The 22,592-nt window shown below is 60.6% G+C and overlaps 2 protein-coding genes across 2 annotated transcripts; both read left to right on the top strand.

The window, feature by feature from the left end:
* Positions 1-4,094: 4,094 nt before the first annotated feature.
* PLICBS_002329 (uncharacterized protein) lies at positions 4,095-5,939 on the top strand (the record flags this gene model as incomplete). Its single annotated transcript, XM_018321979.2, has 3 exons — positions 4,095-4,565; positions 4,618-4,911; positions 4,977-5,939. The coding sequence occupies 3 exons, from the start codon at positions 4,095-4,097 to the stop codon at positions 5,937-5,939; spliced, it is 1,728 nt and encodes a 575-aa protein (XP_018179459.2).
* A 1,460-nt stretch (positions 5,940-7,399) lies between these two features.
* On the top strand, positions 7,400-11,274 carry PLICBS_002328 (uncharacterized protein; the record flags this gene model as incomplete). The annotated part of the gene is made up of 4 exons (XM_065600000.1): positions 7,400-8,317; positions 8,564-8,572; positions 8,639-8,744; positions 8,807-11,274. 4 exons carry the CDS (start codon positions 7,400-7,402, stop codon positions 11,272-11,274), a joined length of 3,501 nt encoding a protein of 1,166 aa, XP_065456072.1.
* Between the last annotated feature and the right edge of the window lie 11,318 nt (positions 11,275-22,592).

Below are 22,592 nucleotides of genomic sequence, written 5' to 3'. Positions count from 1 at the left end.
TCTACGCGATCCTGCTGCCGAGAAGAGCTGCCAGTCTGCTGGCGACTCAAGTTCCAACACGCCCCGTCAAGGACGAAGATGACGCCTTGTGGCCTGACAGCGTGTTCCCTCGGTGGGTGGCACGGTCGGTCTCTTCGTGCTGCTAGGGATGAGGGTAGAGATCAAGGCACCTAGCAAGTCCGCCGACCCGTCCAGATGTTTTATTCGTAAGCCATCGTCTAGCGTTGACAGTTTACTCGGCCACGCAAACCTGCCCCTCTGCCCCGTTCCGGCCTCTCGCGGCACATCACACGTCACGTCGTGTGTTGCCCTTGCCAACTGCCACGACGGCGGCAGCAAAGCACCGTGACTTGGCCCGCAGGGCCTGGACCTTTGATCGCCCTTGACGTCGACAGGAGGGGGTGTCGAGCTAGCCACGTCCAGCTCATCATCATGGGGAATAGGATAAGAAAAGGGACGTCGATGCATGATGCAATTCTGTCTGGACCGGCCAAGAACTATTTGCGGCTTGGTCCAGGCGCCCCACTCAAAGACAGGCATGTTGCCATTCCCGACATGACATGCCGTGGCCAACGCGACGCAGGGGCAAAGGCTGAGATCCTGGGCGAGTGGAAAGTGGATTACGGTTGGGGCCCGGGGCCACGGCCAGGACTCTCACCTCCTCCGTGCTTCGTACACAATCCCTCACGGCTCCATCTGATTCTGGACCCTGGGCCAGGACCTCACACCGATGCGCGGGAACGTCCACGAAAGCAAAGTGTTGGCAGCAGTCTCGTGCGTGTCGCCCGCCAACGGTGGGCGGGCAATATGACCGGGAAACTAGGTTTTTTGCCGATGCCTCCCACTTGCAGATGATGTTGTCTTGCGCCTTGCGTGTTGGAGCTACACACGTGCGCCGGGTTTGACGGACGAGCCGGCGGCTATCGAACGCCAGGTGCCGCGGCCGCTGTCAGTCCTTGGGCGAGCCGTTGCTAAACTTTCGGGTCGGGCAGCTGCTGGTACATACAATAGATTAAAGTTTATCGTTTAACCTTCAGGGGGGATGTTCCTTCTTGTGGCTCGGGCTCGGAATGGCTGGTGACTCGTGAGGCGTCCTCGCCCTGGATTTAGCCGGCATATGTGCATGCTCGTGATTAGTCCAAGCCCTGCAGAGTCTGGACGCGTCCACCCAGGTCCGCGGCCGGCTGCGGTGGGCGCGATGCTCTGCGACAAGCTACGCATGTAAGTGACAGAGCGTTGGTAGGCGGTGGTCGTGGTCCCCGATTCGTGGCGGGTGAGATGTCGAAGGGACTGTTGGGTTCTGGCACGGAGCAGACGCACATGTTTGGCAGGCCGCCCGTGGGGCCCTGGAAGCCGCGTGCAGAGATAGGTGCTGGTGTTGGCGCAGCGGGGGGGATAACGAACATGCTGTACGGAGTAAGTACTGTACTGCAAGGTAGGCACCTACTGTCGTCGCGGTGCCGCTGCGATGGCCTTCCAGTTCCATTTCATACCGAACTCTCGCCCAAGGCTGGGCAGGAGCGCCCGCCCAAGGTAGTGCAGTGCGGCCAACAGCTCGCCTATTATTACCGCCCGGGCACTGGAGAGAGGCCTGAGAGAGACAGGAGACGGCCACCGCGGTGAGGTGGGTGCACCGGCTCGGCGACATCGATGGAAGGCGGTGTCGGCAACTTGGCACCAAGCAAGCAGTGGCAAGTGCCGTACGACTTGGAAGCCCATCCATCCATCTATCCATCCATCTATCCATCCAGGAGCACAAGACTCATCATCCACCGCCGCGGCTGGCGCATTGGAGGGCGCGCTCGTGTCCCCTCTCTCGGTCCTCCCGTAACGTAGCTCGTACGTATAGTACGAGGTAGTAGGTGCTTGTCCCCTCCCATGAGGTACAGTACCATGGAAGGTGAGCGAGCAACCCTTGCGCCGCTGGGTCGCCAGCCATTGGGTCGCCGCATCACGAGTCACCAGTGACCACCACGTTGTCAGCAGGCTTGTCAAAATTCGACGTCTGATCTGGTCGCCGACCCGCCACGAGTCCACGACCAGGACCAGGTCAAGCAGACACCCACGCGCTTCCTGTGCCGCGCCCAATCAGCACCGTCGGCCCGCTTCCCCACAAGCGGCCTGCAACCTGGCTTCCCTGGCGCGCCATCAACTCCCGATATTCCTTCCCGGCTGGCCGGGCGCCACTCGCTCTCCAGTCTCCAGCGCCCCCCCCCCCCCAGGTCGACCCCACTAGCCTGCGCCGCGGTTGACAACTTGAGCCCGCCTTGGGTCTTGGTCGTCGACGAGGACTTGTGGCCACCCGCCTGTCCTCACGGCCACTGCAGCTCCTCATGTCAGATGGGCCACCACACGGCCAGCACCGCCTCGGGGCCGCCAGAGGTACTGCTGTACTTGTTCCCTCGCACTACGAGGAGGTAGGAAATGGCCGATGTCGTTGTCCCCCTTGTCCAGAATCCAGAGTGTCCTGGGCCGGCTTCGGTCTGTCCGCCCGACTCCTCCCCTCGAAACATCCGTCAAACCCTCCCCCCAAGGTCGGCATCCCATCAACGCCCTGCCCACGAAGCGGGATGACAGGCTCCTCCCCCGAGGATCCATCGCTGCTGCCCCGTATCGGGCTCGGCCAGATGCGAGACCAGGGGTCGCTTCCGATGGAGCAACGCCGCCAAGTGGTGAACGGTGACTTGCAAGCGGCTTGTCGATGACGATGCTGCAGAAACAGTGTCCCGAACAGGCCAAGGTCGTGGGCTGCCCTGCGTTCTGCACTGCTGACCGCGTCCGCCGTCAGCAGCCTCTGCAGCCTCTGCAGCCATCGTCGTCTCCCCCGACGCTTCTCTCGTCCTCGGCGCCCAACCACCAGCGCCACGCCCCCCGCCCGCCTAGCACGCGGCTCGCCGCCCCGCGGACGGCCAACCTGCCGCATGGCCATCTCGTCATCTCGATTACGTCGCTGGCCGTCGCTCCAGCACAGTACAGTGCTACCTACGGGGCGCCGTGCCCGAACTCCGTGCAGCATGCCTCCCTTCCTGGACCTCGCTCAGGCCAGCCGGGCCCCGAGCTCATGATCCGGCCGGCTGTCTGGGCTGGCAATCGTGCCGCAGCTAACCATGCCCGCCCCCGGTTTGACGATGCCGTGCTGCAGGGCCGCGCTTCGCTTTCGCGCCCAGGGGTATTACAGCACCAACTGGCCAACCCAAAAATGATGACTGCACACGGGCTAAGACCTTGTCCGCCTTGTGCCGCCGGCCTGTCGACCATGGACACACGCCCTGCCGCCAAGGCGAGCCGTTGCAGGTGTCGATGACACGATGCGCCCTGGTCGCGGATGTGCAAGGTGCATTTTGCCGTCCTTCCGTGTTCAAGGCTCGCTCCCGTGAGCCCTGCTTCCCGGGCTCTGTGCCGTGGATTTAGCAGCACCCTCCAAGAGTCCAGCCCGTTCTCTCCACCAGTCGTGAGGCTCCAGCCGCTTACAAGGATGCCTGCGTGCAGGGGGTGCCGGAGCTTTAGCCAGAGTGGAGGCCGTTCTTGCTGGGCCCGACAAGTCACTCGGGTTGCAAGTGATCCAAGGCTGGCTGTGTCTCGCATACGTCCCTCGGCGCCCATTTCCCCGTTGCTTTAATAAGTGGCCACGATCCCCCGTCGTAACCTCACGATGCGTTGCTCCCTACCTACTACTACGTAGTGCGTTGTTGTGCCACCTTGGACTTCCTTCCACATACCTCTCTTTGGCTTCCTCACTCGGCGCATCATTCAACCCTGACGTTTACTCACAATCCATCGCGGGCCTCCTGGCGCGGCCAGCCTGAGAATATACACTATGAGAGCAGACAGAGTCGGCCAGCCGGGGCTGGAGTTGTATGATGTTGGTGCGTATTCCCCTTTCCCTTCCACCACTTAAACTCATGCATTATCTTGCCCTTCTTTGCTAATATGAGAGCACAGTTGTTGTCGGCGCCGGACCCGTCGGCCTCATGCTGTCCACGTGCTTGGCGCGTTGGGGCTATCGGATTAAGCACATAGACAACAGGCCCGAGCCTACTCGCACTGGCAGGGCTGACGGGATTCAGCCTCGATCCCTAGACCTCATACGCAACATGGGGCTCAAAACCGACATCATGGCTCACAAGCCCGCCAGGGTCTACGAGGTGGCGTTTTGGGATCCGTCACAGTCGGGAGACGGTATCGCTCGGACGGGCACTTGGGCGAGCTGCCCGAGCTTCATTGACGCACGCTATCCCTTCACCACCTTGCTGCACCAGGGTCACATCGAACGGGTCTTCATCCGAGATCTAGAGAAGAACGGCGTGGACATCCAACGTCCGTGGACCATCAAAGGCTTTTCCTCGGACGAGCTGCGAGACCCCGAGTATCCTGTCGAGGTGACCCTAGCACATGTCGATAGCGGCGCTTCGGAGACAGTCAGAGCCAAATACCTCTTTGGCGGAGAAGGTGCGAGGTCGTTTATCAGACAGCAGCTCAACATCGCTGTCCGCCATCTCGATCCCATAGAACACGTTTGGGGGGTAATGGACGGCGTCGTAAAGACCGACTTCCCCGACATCAAGGTGCGGTCTGTGACTCCACAAGACCTGCAACGGCTGGCTAACTGCCACGCAGATGAAGTGTACCATCCATAGCGAGCACGGGTCCATCATGGTCATTCCCCGAGAGGACGACATGGTGCGCCTCTACATCCAGATTGCCTCATCGACAGACTCAGATTGGAACCCGCGGAAGACGGCAACCGAGGCCCAGGTGCAAGAGTCGGCAAAACGGATCATGCAGCCGTACTCGATCGAGTGGCAGCGTGTGGAATGGTACTCAGTCTACCCCATCGGTCAAGGAATCTCGGACAACTACACCCTTGACCAGCGCGTCTTCATCGGTGGCGATGCTTGTCATACGCATAGTGTAAGTCACTCTGTAGCCTGCCGGGCCCTGCGTCGCACTCTTGCGCTTACTGACGAGCCCTACAGCCCAAGGCAGGGCAAGGAATGAACACGGCGTTCCTGGACGCCCTCAATCTGGCGTGGAAGATCCATGCAGTCGAGGGTGGCTTCGCCGACCGGGATATCCTGAAGACGTACGAGTCAGAACGCAAGAGCGTGGCAGAAAGCCTCCTGGATTTTGACAACCGGTACGCCAAGCTATTCTCGCAAAGGCAACCAGCACCTTGCGAGGTTCGCGCAGCGTCCGCCGCGGATAGAGACGCCAACGCGGCCGATGACAACGAGTTTATCAGGGCGTTCAAGGAGGCCTGCAGATTCACCAGTGGCTACGGCGTAGCGTACGGACCCAACGCGTTGAATTGGTCTCCCAAACACCCCGCATCATCGTCACTAATAGGCCCGGACGGGACCAAGCTCATGCCTGGGACCATCTTCATCAACTCGGACGTGACGAGGGTCGTGGACGCCAACGTTGTGCATCTGGAACAAGAAGTCCCGCTCAATGGCTCGTTTCGCATCTTTGTTTTCGCCGGCAACCCGGAAGTAACGCAAGGCGCGCTTCGGGACTTTGCGAGTGGTCTGAGTGGACAGAGATCCTTCTATGGCGCCTACATGCGTCATGATATCCGCAACGTCTCGCACCACGAAAAGCACAACCCTCACAGCCATTTCTATACGCTTTGTACTGTCTTGGCGCGCAAGAGGGCAGACATTGAAATCTCCCGTGACGTCCCGGGTGTCTTGGCAGGGTATCGCGAGCACATATACGCCGATGATATCTGGGACAGACGTGTGCCTGACGCCCGAGCAGCCGCGCACGCGAAAATGGGTCTGGACGAGGATCTGGGCGGTGTGGTCGTCGTCCGGCCAGATGGGTACGTGGGCGCGGTTGTCAAGCTTGTCGAGGGAAGCAGCACCGTCGACGCTCTGAACGCGTACTTTTCGGCGTTTTGCACGAAGCGACTTGGAGATGCGGTAGCGCAGCTATGAGGGCAAGATGTCAGTACGATTTGGCCCCAGGCTTCGACGGAGGGGCTTAGGCTGCGAATGACTTGATGAATACCACTGTATATCGGCTAGAAGTTATCTCGGGAGAATTCCTTTGGACACCACCTGGGCAGTTCGTTCCAGGTGCACCATGCCACAGAAATACCGCAAGAGAGCACATCGCGAAACCTGCGTGAGGGACAGTGGAGGAGGGAGATGCCGTCTCGCATGTGAAGACAACACGCTTTTTCATCTGTACATGGATGGGAAGCAGCGCCCCGTTGACCTTCCCTTAGCAAGCACGCGCGGGCTTATGGCGAGGAGCCGTTGTTGATGCTGTTCACCCAGCCGCTGAAGAACAAGAAGTGCGTTTGATATGCAACAGCTGGTAGCCTCCCATTTCCGACACGAGTCCAATATGCCAGAGCATGCTGTAATAATACTTAAAGGCTAACCTACAAAGATGCTCCAGAGCCTGACGTTGCCAGTCGCTTCTCTCGAAATCATGGACTTACACGGAGGCCCGACCAGGAGCGCCCCGCGGGCTTGCTGAGTCGTCCGTGTCGTCGCTCATGGAGAGCAGGAACAAAAGGGGGGGGGGAGGCAGGGAGCCACTCTGCACGACGAGTGGAGCCCCTCGCTTATCAGCCGCGATCTGCCTTGGTGCCAAGAAATGGCTTGCGGGTATTGAGCCAATCATAGATTCGTTGTCCGGAGACCCACCCATTGACTCGGGACCCACCCGACTAACCCGGCAGCCAATGACCAGCTGCAGACAATGGCTGTTCAGTGGCACGGGGCGCTAGGGGGTTGAGCCGAGGTTTTCCCAGCTAGAAAACTCCCCTCAACACCACTAAACTTCAGCGACAGCTCCATCATCGTAGGGACCTCAGCGACCTCGTTCAGCGGCCTCGTTCAGCGACCACCGCCCAGCAACGCCCGCGCCCGCCCGAAGCGGCACCCACGCCCTCAGGCTCGCGGTCCTGTTGACGTTTTCCCTTCTTGGAACTGCCGCGGTCAAAGCGCCGACGTCATGCTCGCGTCTTCCTTGGCCTGGCAACGGGACTGATCTGGCCACCGCCGTTCAGGTATAAAGGTACGCTCCTCCCGCCGCTCTTCCCTCCTCTCCCTTTTCCCTCCTTCAACTTTTCACTGCTTCTGCTTCTGCACTGTCAAGTTTCGCATCACCACCGCTATCAGCAAGCTCGTTCTGCACTTTCGCATCTTCCAAGCAAGCTCTTGTCCAGATGCTAGCCATCCTCTCTACACTGTTCCTTCTCCTTTGGCCCGTCGAACTGCTTCTGCGCGCATCCTGCCTCGCCAAGCACCTGCTTTCGACCGCGCTCGCCAGAACCACGCGTTCCTCACCATCCGCGCATCTGCTACCTTGGACTCCTTGGAGCACCCCGCGTTCCCCTGCATCACACCAGCTCTTTCTTCATCCACTCGAATCAATCGTCATCATGTCTGATTCTCCTGCCGCCCAGCAGCAACAGCAGCCGCAGCCGCAGCCGCAGCCGGTCGTCCAGCCGCAGCAGCAGCAGCCGGGAAACCCCAACCAGGACGCCATCGACGCCGTCCGTGCCGCATTCGTGGCTCGCCGCCGCCAGAGCGTCTTGTCTCTGCGCCGCTTGGGAGTCCCCAGAGCTAACCGCGTGGTCCCCATCATCCAGGCCATCAACGCCGCTCGTCACGGAGCTCCTAGCGTTCGCTACCGTCCGGCGGCTGCTTCTCAGCCGGACCCAGTTCCGACGCGTTCTGGACGTGTCTTTGCTCGCCCCAAGACGCGCTTTGTCATCGACACAGTCTACCCTTTCGCCAATCGTCAACGCCTGACCTCTCTCCGCCAGGACGACAGCGACGAGGAGCCTGACACTGCCGCGCCACTTAAGGAGTCGCAGGCTACGATTAACCATCGCCGCCAGCACAAGGAACTCCTTCGCAAGGCGGCCGCCCAGGTCACTCTTACGGTCCCTGCTCCTGCCCCTCCTGCTGCTCCGCAGCCACCAACTGAACAGGAGAGCGACTCGGATGAAGACGTCTTCACTATTGAACCGGCCGCTACTCCCTCCACTACTGGTCCACCTTCTGTCGCCGCTTCTCACGTGGCTATTGAGCCCGCTGGACATCACCAGCAGGCCCACTCTCACCCTGCCTCTGTCTCTACATCACCCGCCACCCCCGAGGTCCCGACCGCGGAACCAGCGTCGCTTGCAGCTCCTGGCCAGGCTTCTTCGGCCCCAGCGACTTTCCATTTCGGCAATCAGCAGGTGGGCGAACAGGCCAACTCGGCATCGCAGCCTGGCGCGACCGGCTTTGCTCCTCATCTGCAGCAGCATTTGCCATCATATCTGCCGGCCCTTCGTGCCTTTGGTGCTCGGGTACACCCAGACGCTCCCGGCGCTCAAACGACCTCTTCGGAGCACAGGCAGTCATCGAACCCCGATGAGCCTGGATTTGTCGTAATCAATGGAATTCGCACTCGAAAACGGCGCGCAGACACCACCACCGACCTTGAGCTGGTGGTTTCGGCCGGCGATTGCCGTCTTCCAACCCCGCAAAGAAACTATCTTGTCCGACGAGAGACAAGACTTTGGGCCACATTTGCGCGTGCAGTTCCCGTGTAGAACGCAGAGGTAAGTCTCGTTGTGTTTCTGCTCGCCAGCAGCTTCTCGTTTGAGCTTTGCTAATACCATTTCCAGGCACCACGTCGCATGCACTTGCCCCGATTGCGGGATATATCCACCTGGGTGATGGCTGGCGTTCGCGACGCCGTCACCCGCGTTGGTGGCAGGGTCACTGGCCTTGGTACGTTTTGCTCTCTTTGTTTTCGTCTACAGTGCATCGCACAGCACGCTAACAAAGGACAGCTCGCACCACCTCCAACAATGCCACACGCATCCGGCGTCGCGCTACAGGCGCCGCTCTTAATGCCGCGCGTCGAACCCTGGAATTCAGCAACAAGCGCCTCCGCGTCGAGGCCCCTGATCCCACCAGGCCTCATTGGCGATCCAATGAAGAAGCCCTCAAGACCATGGTCCTTGAGAAGGAGGAATTCTTCCGGGTTCTCTTCAGGATCGGACAAACGGTCGAGCACAGCCGTGATCAGGTGTCGATGAACAGACGACTCCGATTTCTCAGGCCGTCCTTGCTTCGCTTTGACGCCGAAACCCAGCCGCATTCTTCAGACCAGGAGTCGGACCTCATTGGCCCTTTCCTGCTGCACCTCTCGAAGTGCATCAATATCTGCCGGAAGATATACAACGTCAACACGTTCTTCAGGTTGAAGAGGAACAACCCTTCATTTCAGGCGGCAGCCATCAATTACGACCTCAACGCTGATGACGTCCGGAACGTGGAACAAGCGGAGGCGTTCATGGCTGCACCGGCTCTTCCCGCTACCTGCAACGACATTTTGCAGGTCCTTGGACTTGATCCTTCTGAGCTGCTCCCCAAGGATCAGTTCGATGCGATCTTACTTGATTTACGGGCCGTCTTGGCCCATCTTCCCATGCCAAGTTTTGTGGTCTCCAAGCGATATCAGAAGCAGATGCAACTTTTCTTTCCATCTCCGATTCGTTCGAGCTCGGATTGGGAATGGACTATCCCTGGATCGTTTCCCCAGGATGAACTTGAGTCTGAGGATCAGGATGTTGCTGCTTCGCAGCCTGCACCTCCATCCGAAGCTGCCGTGGCTCCAGTCACATCTTCCCCTTCACCTCAGGTTCAGCGGTCCGATATGTCTGGTGCCAGTCGCATGCGAGCGGATCTCTTGGAGGCTCAGATCTCTGATATGTCGGACGCGCAATATCGGGCTGCCTTCTACAACGAAAGCGAGCAACATCGCCTGATTGCAAAGAAATATGTCCGCAAATTTGAACCGAAGGAGCCCCGTCATGACTCCCAGCCGCTTGGCTCCATCCTCAAGAATCGGAAGAAACTCCCTGGACAGGGCACCCCGAAGCGCCTTCGCATGACCCGTGCGCCCAAAATTGTGCGCTTTAAGGAAGGCACGCTGAGCCCACAGCAACGCTCTCACGCAGGACTGGATGTTCCCAAGCGTCCGGGTTGCAAACGCAGGAATGGCGGAAAAGTGCTCCCAGTTACTCCCACGCGCCGACCTGGTGCGCGACCCAATTTCTTCATGCGCAATGGTGCCGCACCGGACACCAAGGTTGAAGAAAGGGAGATCGAGTCGCCCTTGCCGCCCGTGAGGAAGGATTACCCGTCATGGTTGCGCCATCCTTCTCGTGCGGTTGCCGATAAGGCTGAAGAGAAGGCTGAAGCCGATGCCCGCATTCAGGCACTTATGGAACTGCCTACACCGGCAGGCCTTGCCAGAAGCGGAACTGTGAGCATCGTGGTTGAGCGCATGAAGACAGAGGCCGCACACAAGGCCGCAGAGAAGGCTCAGCGTGAGGAGGAAGAGCGGAAGGAGGCCAGAAGAATTGCACGCGAAGCTGCCGAAGCCGAACGAAAGGCCGAATCAGAGAGGAAAAGGATCGAAGAAGAGAAGCGAAAGGCTGAGGAAGAACGGCGCCGTCAAGAGTTCATTCGAAACATCGACCAGCACCGGCAGTTGCGCGCACCCAAGAAGCCTTTCATCACGGCTCCCGAGGGCCCGGAGTTGGCGAAGGCCAACAGCATCTTGAATGGAACCAACTCAAGCGGCATCTTTGTCACTACACCTGAGGGTGCCGGCCTGCGAAAGCACGACTTTGCCTCTGTCATTCCGAGCACGAACTGGCTCAACGATGAGATCATCAACGGATCCATCGTCTTCCTTGACCGATCGATAAACGAGGCTGCTGGAATTAAGGACTTCAAGCAGCAGACCCGAAAATGTCTAGCACTGAACTCGTTTTTCTTCAAGAGCCTGCTAGAAAGCGGCACTAAGGGTGTCATACGGAAGCTCAAGCGACACGGCGTCCACAAGGACAACTTCTTAGACCTCGAGACAATTCTAATGCCTGTGTGCTCAGGAAACCACTGGACGTTGATCGTCATCCGCCCGAAGATGAGGACTGTCGCCCACATGGATTCGCTCAATCCGGCGGGCAATCAACACTACGTTGATGTTGCGATGAACTTTGTGCGCTTCGTCCTGGAGGGAAACTACGAAGAGTCGCTCTGGAAGACGGTACGCCACGACGCCCCACGGCAGACAAACGGATATGACTGCGGCGTCTTCACGATCACCAATGCCATTTGCTTGGCCCTGGGCTTGAGCCCTATCGATTCCTATTCAGCGACGGATATGGAGACGCAGCGCAAGCGGATTGCGTGCATCTTGCTGAACAAGGGCTTCCACGGAGAGTATTCTGTTTCAGAATACTGAAGCTGGTGCTTGTTTTGCTCAGATTGTATGGTTTTTTGTTCTGTGGTGTTTGGTTTAAATCTTCTCTGGCTGGCGAAGACATGAAGGTGTCGTCGGCGTTTTGGAGCATCAAGAGAGGCAAAGGGACTGGCGTTCTGGAAACGAGACCCTGAAAGACTTGCATTGATAGCGAAGGATTGCGGAGAGTGTTTGGAAAGGAAAGACGACGGGCCAAGGGGAGGTCAGCCCGATGGGCAGGTGCGCAACGGTACTGCGCAGGTTGAGATGTGATTTTTCTTGTATCAATACTGTACTGCCCTGCCACCCAGAGGGCTCGCGCGGTTTAGCTTGGGAAGAGCAGTGTTAGAGTACCGTCCACAAGACAAGCACCGCGTACATTCACACAATGCTAGCGGCTGGCGTGACATCGATGCGCCATGAGGCATGCAAGCTCGCGACGGCTGTAAAATTGGTAGCAACGTCGACGCGCCGCTGGACCACAGATGGGCGGCTCCCATGTCCAGCCGCACCGAACTAGAGCTGGACCTAGCGATGGCCAGGGCAGGCGGGCGGACGTTGGGAGTGGATCACGACGATGGGGCCGGGACGGAGAGGGCATCAACCGCAACAAAGCGGCTTCGCCGGTGCCACCCGCGTCGGGAGCAGATGGAGATGGGCGCGGCTTTGCACGGGCTCGTCGTACGAGGGAGAGTTTGTCTCCCAGCCCGCCTGTGCCGGCAAGTAGAGCATTGTACAGTACAGACTGGACTCTGCCCGCAAGACAGAAGAGCCGGCGTCGACTGGGGGCGGCAAGGAACAGGGAGCAGCGGGCTGGTGGGCTGATGACGGAGCGGTGGTCCGAGGAGCGGATGAGGCGGAGGGGCTTTGGGGGCTTTGGGAGGGGACACAGGCCACGGGCCGAGGACTGGGACTGGGACGCGGGTCGTGACGAAATAATACGTAGCACGAAACGAGATGCCACGAGTTACTTTTCTCGTTTCTTGTAGATACGAGGTCTGAGCTTGTTCGACGAGGTCGAGCTACGCCGCGGTAACGAAGCTCCGGTGACAGAGCCGCAGGGAGTCACTCGCACGGTGCCGTGTCGAGGGGTGGTTTGGTTTGGCACGCGCAGTGAATTTCAGGTACAGTATAACAAGACACATCGGCATAGTGCATGATTCAATCTCTACGGCGCATACTGCACCGCATTTGTGGTGGTAGTGCTGCAAGGGGTCGCATACCTGGCCTGGGTTGGCCAGCTTCGTACAGAATACTACTTCCAGGACGGTTATGTGGCAACGGGCGGGCCGTGAGCACGAGGACTTTTTCGATGGCTACGGACCAGGGGCTAGACTTGTCGATTTCGGATGAGAGAAATAACCAGGCTGCCAGGGCTTCCTCGCTCGGTTCCCCCGTCGTCGTGGCCCAGGAACGGTCATGAGCAACACGTCTTTTCAGTTTGCAATTGTCCGATCGGGGAGGCCGACGGCCGGTGGAGACGGAGTGACACGACGGGGGGGAGTGGAGGCGAGCGGACGTTGGGGCCTCTCCTCTTGCCCCCCCGTTTCGGCTGCCGGCGATCCAATGATGAGGCATGCCAGCCGAGGAAGGATTCTAGAAGGGCGACACGGACGCGGATTCCACGCTTCTGGAAGGAATGTTCTTGGCCCTTCCTTTGGCCCTCCGTCCGCCTCCCTCGGCTGCTGCAGTTGTTATGTCACCAACGAAACTGGACCCCCTCCCCCTTTTAAGCCCTGGTCTCTCTCACGGGTCTGGGTGCAGCTCCCGTGGCTCCACACGCGGGCGGGAAGAGGGATCGATCGCGGTGGCGGCTCGCAAAAAACCTGCATGCGGTCGAGGGGCAGGCGGAAACAGGACAGGGTCAAGAGCTTGCAGGCAGGGTCCCGGATCAGGATTCTGCACGGCGGCCCAGTTTTAAGAAAAAGACGGCCATCTAAGATTCTGTAGCCGCAAAGGCAAAAAGGGGTTCGGGAACGGGGCGGCTTCGTGGCTTGAGTGAACGCGTGAATGGGCACCTCATGAGCACACTGGTCTCGTAACTACGCAGGGACAAGAGAGCAAGAGACAGGGCGGCCTGCGCCGACCGCATTCGTCGATGCGCTGTCGCATCGCCGATGGGGACTCCGGGTCGTGGGGAGGGACTGATACTCCGTACATACTACTTTGTAGTGTTGGCCATGAGACAGGCATGGGCACGTCGAACGGCGCGTCAAACCCACCATCGCCCATTTCGAGGTTTGTCGCCGTCGTGGCGTCGGTCGTCGGTCGTCGGTCGTTGGTCGTCGTCGGGTCTCGGGAGTCGGGACGGACTTGTCGCGAACCTTGTCGCAGCTGGCGACGCTGGGAATTTTCTTTCTCGCGGTGCCAACTAAGATTTTACGTTGGGAACAGTTTGCGTTGAATGACCACCCACCCCTGTCATGTCAAGCCAGGCGCACGCGCGTCCTTGCACAGTCCAGGACGGTTGAGGCTCCGGCCGGCGGTTCTGGAAGCCGTTTCGTGGCGTCGTCGGCAAGTAAGGGGGCCTTGCGAGCTGAAGGGACTGAGTTTTGGCATCTCGACACGCTTGGGAAGATCAGAGCTCGGCGCTAAGCCAAGTTGATGTACATAATATGGGAGGCAAAAAGGCTGGCTGTTGGCTTGCCTTGCCGGCCGCCCGGGGGGGGGGGGGGGGGGGGGGGGGGTGGGTGGGAGGGGAGGGCCTTGTACGGGCCGCTGTCTTGGCTCTTTTCTTCCCACCCAACCAGGCTATTACTGGGATGTCGCCGTTTTGGGGCTTGGAAGTTGTTCCCTAGCATCAAGGTACAAGCGGGAGATGGATGCGCACTTTCCTGGACAGTGTGTTTTCGTACTTTGGACGAGTCGGATGCTCAAAGCAAGGTAGAAATTGGGGCCGAGGCATTTGGGCCGCGAATCGCCACCGCCATCTCATGCAGGCGGCGGCCCGCGCGAAGAGAGGGAGGGAATTCAAGAAAAAAAAAAGAATCCATCAAACGGACACAAGGCGGGCGTTGGCGGCAACAGGGGCCGCCTAGCCGCCCGTCTCCATAGGTCGGTTTGTAACTGCGTGTGGAACTCGGGTACAGTATCGTGTACCAGGCATCAACACCAAGACCATGTCCACGCTACGTGCAAGTACAGCACAAAGTTTTTTCTCTTGGCTTGCTATACCCGGGTCTACGCCGCGACCAGCCGGGGCCGCCAGCTCCTCATTCTGCGGTGCGGGTATGGGGACGCCTAGCGGCGTGGGGGTTGCATCGAGGCCTTGGGACGAACGAGGAAGCAATGGGGAGAGGAATGTGAGGCACTTGTTAGCAAGGCTGGCCGGCAAGAAAGAGATTCGACGAACGGGCGGAATCAGAGAGATCAGAGGCGGGCCCTGGGACTGACGCTCCGTCGTCGTTCCATTTGACGCCGGCCCGCATCAGTCCCCCCTGCCCAGCCCCAGGGATCGGCGGTCCTTTGCTGGCGCGCATCGTGATCCGCTCGCTTCATCAGCCTGTCTGTCTGTCGGGCTGCGCCAGCCGCCGGGTCTCGCGGTCGTCGCTACGTTGCTCGTTCGTGTCTGTGAGATGGTTGGGCCTCATTCATGTCGGCGTGGTGTGGCGGGTATGCAGCCACTTGCATACCACCCGTGTCAATTGAAAAAGGAGGGAGCGAAGGTAGGTAACGTTATTCGCGAGTCTCATGTGCCCAAGCAAGTGCCGTAGTTGGATGCTCAATGCCACCTCTCCGGGGGTGGGCGTCGCCGTGTTTGATTACCGAACAAACCAGAGCCCGTCAGTCCACAGGGCCAGTCCATCGAGACAGACAGACAGCGAGCGGGTGAGCACTTCTGCGTCCCCATCATCACGGCCCCGTCATCCCCGTCCATTCAGACCTGCGACCACTTACATGAATGGCATGGCCGTGGCGCGCCGCTGAATGAGTGGACGAGACAACCTTGGACGATCCCATCCTCCCTCCGTTCCAACTTGCAGGGGTTGCCGCCGGGCTGCGCTGGCGTCATGGGTGTGGACGAGGCGGCCGACCGTGTCGCAACACCAACGACTGCGGGCCCAGTGGAACGCCCAGTGGAACACGGCAGGGCAAGACGGTCGCGCAGGCCGCGCTGCGTCGTCGCCTCACCTCGTGCCATGTTCCGCTCGTGGGGTCTTGTCGCCACGGGCACGGTCCATGCCGCCACCACTGACTGATTCAGCGAAGGCCGTGGCCATGCAAGCCATGATGCCATGGTCCCTCGGACGAGGAACAAGTTTCCAAACAATGGATTACAAGAACACGCACGACGGCCAGTCAAGCGTTGCGCCGGTCGCCACTCGCGGCAGCACGGCGCAGCGCTCATAGGTGGACATGACGAGGCCGGAGCTGGCACGGTGTTGAGCGTGTGCAAACGTCTACGTGTACAGCGCGCCAGAGGTCCTCCCCAAGCCAGCGACGCACTGCAACTCCAACTCGAAAGGCAGGGCTCCTCCGTGCAACACTACCGTGCCCAAACATAGGTCGCGGTATCATCGGCCGCGCCAGGTGCGGGCTAATCATGCGCGAGGCGAACGCTCATGGTTTAGCGCGCATGCGGCGTTGTTGATCCTTTCGGGAGGGGAGCAAGCCACGATCATCACGCCGCAGGACAAAGTCGCCGCCATCACGACCAAGACGCCGACTCGGGGGGGCGGGCGACAGGCGTGTGCAGAGAATGATGCCACACTTTGCGCACAGAGGTTAAGGTACGTACGCGGCGTCGCAGGCAATGGCCCTCCTCTCTCTCCATTGCTGACTGAATTCCTTGGCCCCGGCGCCACGCGACGTGCTTTTGCTTCCGAGACAGACAACCAACCATGCAGCGCCCTTTGCATTTGCTTTTCTCTTCCCCCGCCTCGCTGGCAAAAAGATGCCTTGCGTCGAGACGAAGATGCGGGCGGGTGGTGTGGGGAGTCGTCGCTGGGAGGTGGAGGCCAGGCAAGGCGGTTCAGTTCACTCGAACAGGCATCAGGGCCTGAGGAGCCGGAGCTGACGATAAGGCGCACGGACAGGCACGCACACGTGGTGCTGCTAGCCGTTGCAGCCATGGGTCGTGCTTTGAACATCAAGGCTCTGTGGTGAGACCCTGGCTGGGGCAGGACAACTCCTTCCGCCCGTGGACAAGTCCTCGCCTTGTAAACCGGGCAGTATTGCTGTGCTGTGCCTTGCTGTTCCGTGCTCGTCGAGTGCAAGACCCCGGCAGCCTGGTTGGCGGGAATAACTTGTTATCTTGCATTCACTGAGAAGCCATGTCGGGGCCGCCGCAGGGAGTCGCGTTGGCAGGTCGTTGGGGTCGAGTCAATGCTCGCAAGCCACCCGGGTGCGCAAGAGTCATGCACCCAGCGCGAGCGTTTCGGAGCACGCTTGTGCCTCGCTTGTACAGGGTCTCCCCCGGACAGCTATCCAGGAAAGGAAGAGCAGGGACACGGCGGAACAAGAAGAAGAAAAAATAATGTCGTTCGAGCACGGCATGGGTCGGGGCCCGTCTCGACGCAGGAGGGGCAATGGACGCCACGCCAATGCGACCCAAGTCACGCATCAAGCGAAGCCATCAAGCGAGTGGGCGGGGCCGAGACGGGCATACCCATACCAATTGCCATGCCATGCCTTGAGGTCTTGATCGCGGCGGCAGCGCCTTGTCGCGACCAGTGGCGGCGGCGACAGCGACGGCGATGGCGACGTCGGAAACTACGAATCCAGAGTCTGATGTGCAGCCGGCTTCGGCCGTGCAAGCCCTATACGAGGAAGCATCCCCGGCGGCCGCAGCGTCGTCATTGAGGTAGGTACTGTGTATACAAGAGCCCATACTTTGTTGAGCGGAGGTGGACAAGACACGACCCCGTAGTTGGTTCCAAGATGTCTAGTGCCGCAAACAACGCCAGGGCTTTTCTCCTTTGAGTGTCTGCAAGACGGGACGCGTGAATCCCAGGTACAGTACAAGGCGGTACTTACCATGGGCTAACTACACCACAGGACGGAGGATATCAAGTCCTCTGGACCATGGCATGGATGGAGCTACTCTGTAATGCACACGGCATCGTCCACTGGACCTAGTCTTGGATTGGCTATTCGCGCGCTGCGAGCCTGCCACGGCGACAGACTGCGTGCGACTTCGGCGGCATCGCAGACGGTGGACGCGGTGCTCCGTATCCGCTTCGGCGACGACAAGCCCACAAGGCGCGTGCGCCCTCCAGTTCCAGCTCATGGGGACCACGGGTCCAGTCGCGATGGCGTCCCGCCCCGTCTAGCGTACCCGGAGCCCGGTGTCGGCGGCGGCGGCGTTGGCGGCGTGACTGCTCCCGCGGATGATGCCGACGAGTGCTGATGTCGCTTCCATGTCGGGGCTTTGCTGATGCTGATGCTGAGGTTGATGCTGATGCTGATGCTGATGCGGATGCGGATGCTGATGGCGGGGTGGCTGGCAGTAACCTGGAGCTCGTCGCTGATGCTGCTGACCAAGGGGGGCGGCGACTGGGCGCGCCCTGCGACAAGCATGACAGGAAGGCGGGTGTCGGAGGGCGGTCGGAGCGGCCTGCAGCCTGTCGTGTCGTGCTCTTGCTCTTGCTCTTGCTCTTGCTCACATGGCGCGATGCATTTCATCATCGGGTGCGAGGTGGTCGAGCGAGACGGGATGCCACAGTGATGCCATTTTGGTGCCAAGGTGGGGAGGGGGGAGTCAAATGGCCTGGTCTCAGTCAGAGCAGGGTGCCCGAGAGAACCCTGGAAGAGACGTGACGAGACAGCATCATGACCTGGTCGCTGTACGCCAGGCACTGTTGGCATCCTGGCACTTGCCCGGGCATTTGCATTGCGCAGGGCAGTGACCCGAGGGAAGGGTATCTCGGCGCCGGGCCTGCGGGCAGGATGTACCTCGGCTCAAGTACCTAACATTATGCACCTATCCTCTCCCCATCCATACCTACCTAGTAAGGTACTAGGTGGCTGGGTACAGCACGGGCAGGACAGCCAACCCGTGCATGATGCCGTATCCGTGCCGTCCTGGTGCCGGATCCATGGATGCGAGATGCCAACTGCCGTCCAACCACACACCCACCACTGGCGCAAGTGCCATGGGCCGTGCCAGCCACGGACGGGGACAGTCTCTGGTACCAGCCAACTGCCAACCAAGGTACTACTACCAACCAGCTTCTGGAGAGTCAATGGGCGCCTGCGTGCGACCGCGACCGCGACCGCGAGAACACCCGGACGGACCACAGTGCGTGCCGTGGGAGCAGCATCGCTGGATTGCGAGCTGCGCGCAAGGTTATTACAGGGCCTGCTAAAGTTGGAGCTTGGTGCCTGACGGCCCCAGCCAGCCCGGCCCCTAAGAATAGGTAGATACCTACCTAGGTAGTAATTAGTAGGTGAGGCAGTCAAGGTACCTAGTAATAAGTGAGCATGCACCTGTCGGTGGTACGTCTTTTCTTTGCCATGGCCGCCCCCCCAAGGGCGAGGGGGGTGCAATTGGAGACACAGCTGCGGCAACGTAGTTCGCTAGCTCTTGGCGCTGAGCACAGGCGAGCGTTTGCCATGGCGCCAACCTGCCGAGTGCTCCTGCCTCCTAGGCACCTGATACCGATAGCAGGTTGCTATTGTTGCTCAGCCACTTTTGCTCAAACGGTCCCGTCTTGGGGGGGGGGGGGGGGGGGGGACGCGTTCCGGGGGATGGGATGGGTTTCGACAGCGCAGCGGCAGCGCTGGGACGGGCTTCTGCGCTGCCGTAGCCCACTTGCCCACCTCCTGGAAGACGGCCCCCCCATTGGGATGGAACGGAACACGGGCACCCACGTCTGTTCCATCAGTGAGGCATGCAATGGAAGGCCCGACCAACGCGCCAACGCTAGGTACATACCTACAGCAACCCAAGGCGCTGGGCGGGCCCATCCACGCTTACAGACAGCGCCCGCCGCCCGACTGCTGCACCAACCAACCCACCTCCCTGTTCGCAAGGTAATTGGCCACCAACAGCGAGCGAACTGACCTCGATTGCCAGCCAGCTCGCCAGCCCTTGCCAACCTACCGACCAACCAACCGACCAACCATCAAACCAACCGAAACCAACCCAACGGCGGCGGCGGCGCCCATGGAACCGGTCAGCCTGCGTGGCCGGAGGGTTCGGGGAACAAACATGCAGCGATTGAAGGTCCAGCAGCGAGCGCATTCGTCAGCGGGATCATTGCATTGGGCTGCCTGGCTCGCCGCCGCCTGTGGCTCTAGTGGATGTTGCCTGGGCTGCTCGAGTGCTTCACGTGCGTCGCCTGCCTGCCTGCCCGCCTGCCCGCTTGCCCGCCTTCTGCGACCGCGTCGGAGGCCCGGCGGCCGGGGCTTCCCCTTCTCATCAGGCTCCGTCGCCGGGGCTCCTCGGCTTCTTGGACGCCTTCCGGGCGCAGACGACCCCCTCGGAGCATTCTGTGGCGACGGCCTGACGCAAAATGGCAGCTACCACGGCGGCGCCTCGCGACGCCATCGACTCACCTGCCTCGGTGCCAGCCTGCCTGCTCAGTCATCCGCAGCCGCAGCGTCACAGGCCAGCAGCACGTACGAGCAGTCGGGTCGCCTTCGTGCCCACCACGGCGCGATCGCAACGGCAACGGCAGGGGTGAGGGGGAAGTCTGTTCGCCAGTCACCCAGTCCAGGCCGCGCCTCGTCCCCTCCAGCTATTGGCCACTGGGGGGCGTCTTCTAGCGCCCTTCTAGTGCCTGCGCCATGGCCGCATCGAGCACCCGGTGGCCCCACCACGCCCACGGGCCTAAGACAAGGCCCTGCGACAGAGGCGACGCGGACGGGCATTGGGTGGGGCCTGTACCAGCTGATGCCCGCCTCCCCACCCCTCGCTATCGCCGACGAGCGGGAGCCACACTTGGCTTGGCTTGGGTCCTCTGCTGACTTCAGGTAGTGCTGCTGGGCTTACCTAGTGGTCGGTGGTTCGTGACCACTGGCCGCCAGTGTCGAGTTCCATGCGGCCGGCGGTGCTGTACCTTCAGCGCGTCCATCCAGACCTGTGTGCAGGCATTCCGGGTCTGAGGTGCTAATAAACGTCCAGGCTCACTTTTCCCCAGAGCCGTTGGAGAGCCAAGCCGAGCCAAGCATCCCAAGCCAAGTCAACCATCCGTTCCGTCTCGCATCTTTGCCGTCAAGGCCGTCCACCTCTCCCTCGGCTTCCACTGTGTGCTGGGGCTGGCTGCTGCTTTGCTCCGCGCCGAGCGCATGCTGGCCCGTTCGATGCTCCCTCCGATCCGGCTACTGTACGCACGATGGGCGTACGGAGCACCGTGTTTTCACTTTCCAGTATCATGTACTCCGTACCACCGTCCAGATTGGCAGGCACCGTCGAGACATGCCCGTGCAACGGCTGACCTCATCCGGTGGTGCCCCTTTGGTTGCCCTTGGCCCTTGGCCCTTGCGACGCCGCTCACCGGTCCAAACCTTGCCTCGCCCTTGTGTTTGTGCTGCGTGCTGTGCTGTGCCGTGCTGTGCTGTGCCGTGCTGTGCTGTGCCCCTCGGATCCTCGTGCGGTCTCAGTCGTCGCGCCCTCTGCGCATGCCCGCTGCTGCCGCCCCATCTCATCTCATCTCATCTCATCTCATCTGCCATCGGGAAGCATGCTGGGACGGTACAGTACTGTGCTGCACAAATACTCAGTGTACCAGTGGCGTGTAGTGCCCGCCGCCCACTGCCGCTTCCTCCCGAGCCGCGCTGCGCTGCGCTGCTCTGCTGCTCTTCCGCGATGTGACGATGCGTGCCAGGCCGCCTCCTCCCATTCAAAAACGTCATGGCTGTGGCACTGCACGGCCACACCACTGCGGGCCTGCCAGTGCCACCACCACCACCACCACCGTGGACGACGTGGGCGGGCGGCGGAGACAGAACCTCGCCCTTGCCCTCCCCCCCCCTCCCTTGTCAACTGCTCCACCACAACCCGGCCGGGCTTGCAAGGGTGGCCCCATCTGAGTTAGCCCTGCGCCTGCGGCGGACCTGCGAGGCAAGGGCCCCTCCCCGTCTCGATGGGCCCCCTCCCCCCCAGCGTTGTCCCTCTCGGTGCTGAGTGGCGTGCATGACGAAGGTCGCGACTCGTCGCTGGGCCGGGCCAGTACAAGCCCTGCGGCCGCCCCGTGTAGGGCCCACAAGGTACCTTTTTTTTTTCCTGGTGGCGTCCCCCACTGCCGGCCTCCGCCGTCTCCGTCGTCTGCCCTCCAGGGCTGCTCTGTAAGGTAGGTGCAGCAGGTACCTCCAGTACAGGGCAGTACTCGCTGTGCTTGGCCCGGCCCAAGTACACCTCACCGTCCGCCGACCGTGTGTCAGTCACGCAGTCAGTCTTGGTCTTAGTCTTGGGATCCATCAAACCAAACCATACTTCTTGTCTTGCACCTGCCCTCACCTCTTCCTCCCCTTCTCTCGTCATCGCCCGGCCCCATCCACGCAAACCTTATATCTCTTTGGCCGCATCGACGCTCTCGTCTCCTGTCCGACAGCGGCATTGTCGACCCTGCCACCAAGTAATACGCAAGAGCGTCACGACCACGACTACGCCGCGCCCGTCTTCCGTCCCCGCCCTCCGGCCCCCGTCGATCACGTCTTCTACTACTCCCCTCTCTCGACGACTCGGCCACTCTTCGACGCGGCTCTGCCCACCCACGGTCGATTCTAGACCCTGCACTCGCGCAGACGCCCCAACGATCGTTGCTCTCCGCCGTCCTGCCCATATTGCGGTTGCCTTTGTTCGTTGAGACAAGTCGTGCGCAGTCCACTTCCAAGCACCGACCGAGCCACAAGAGCTCAACGCTTCTGTCCAGGCCAATACTTCGTATCCCAAGGTTCGACAGTGGAGACGGTCTTCTGCTCTCCTCCTGAGCGCCCGACACTCAAAAACGTCCGTCCCTTTCCGAGAATTCTGTGGCCTCTCGACAACCTCCAGCCACGAACCCTCGAGGAACCCACCTGCATTCCAGTCTCTCTCGTGCCCCTGTTGGGTATTTCGACCGCGCCTTCCGACCGCGATCTCGTCGCAGACACAACACCTCCAACGGCTCCGTGTTGAATGACGACTGTTCCCAAGGACGTCTTCTTGATCACGGGTGGATACTAGAGCCACGATTTACGCCGTTTCTTTGCTCGCTGCCTAGCCGCAGTAGGTCCACGCGACCAAAGACTCTCCTCGTGCGGCTGGAAGCTCTACAAATCACCACCATCTCAACCACGCGGCCCGTCGATACACTGTTGCCTTGGCCATTAATCTCGGTGTCCCATTTTTCGCGATCGGCCCTTGACAAGCGGGCGGACTGTAGGCGGTCGTAGAC

This window comes from Purpureocillium lilacinum (genome assembly GCF_023168085.1).
Source record: "Purpureocillium lilacinum CBS 284.36 DNA, scaffold_2, whole genome shotgun sequence".
Classification (NCBI taxonomy): domain Eukaryota; kingdom Fungi; phylum Ascomycota; class Sordariomycetes; order Hypocreales; family Ophiocordycipitaceae; genus Purpureocillium; species Purpureocillium lilacinum.
This window is presented reverse-complemented; position numbering and strand designations above follow the sequence as displayed.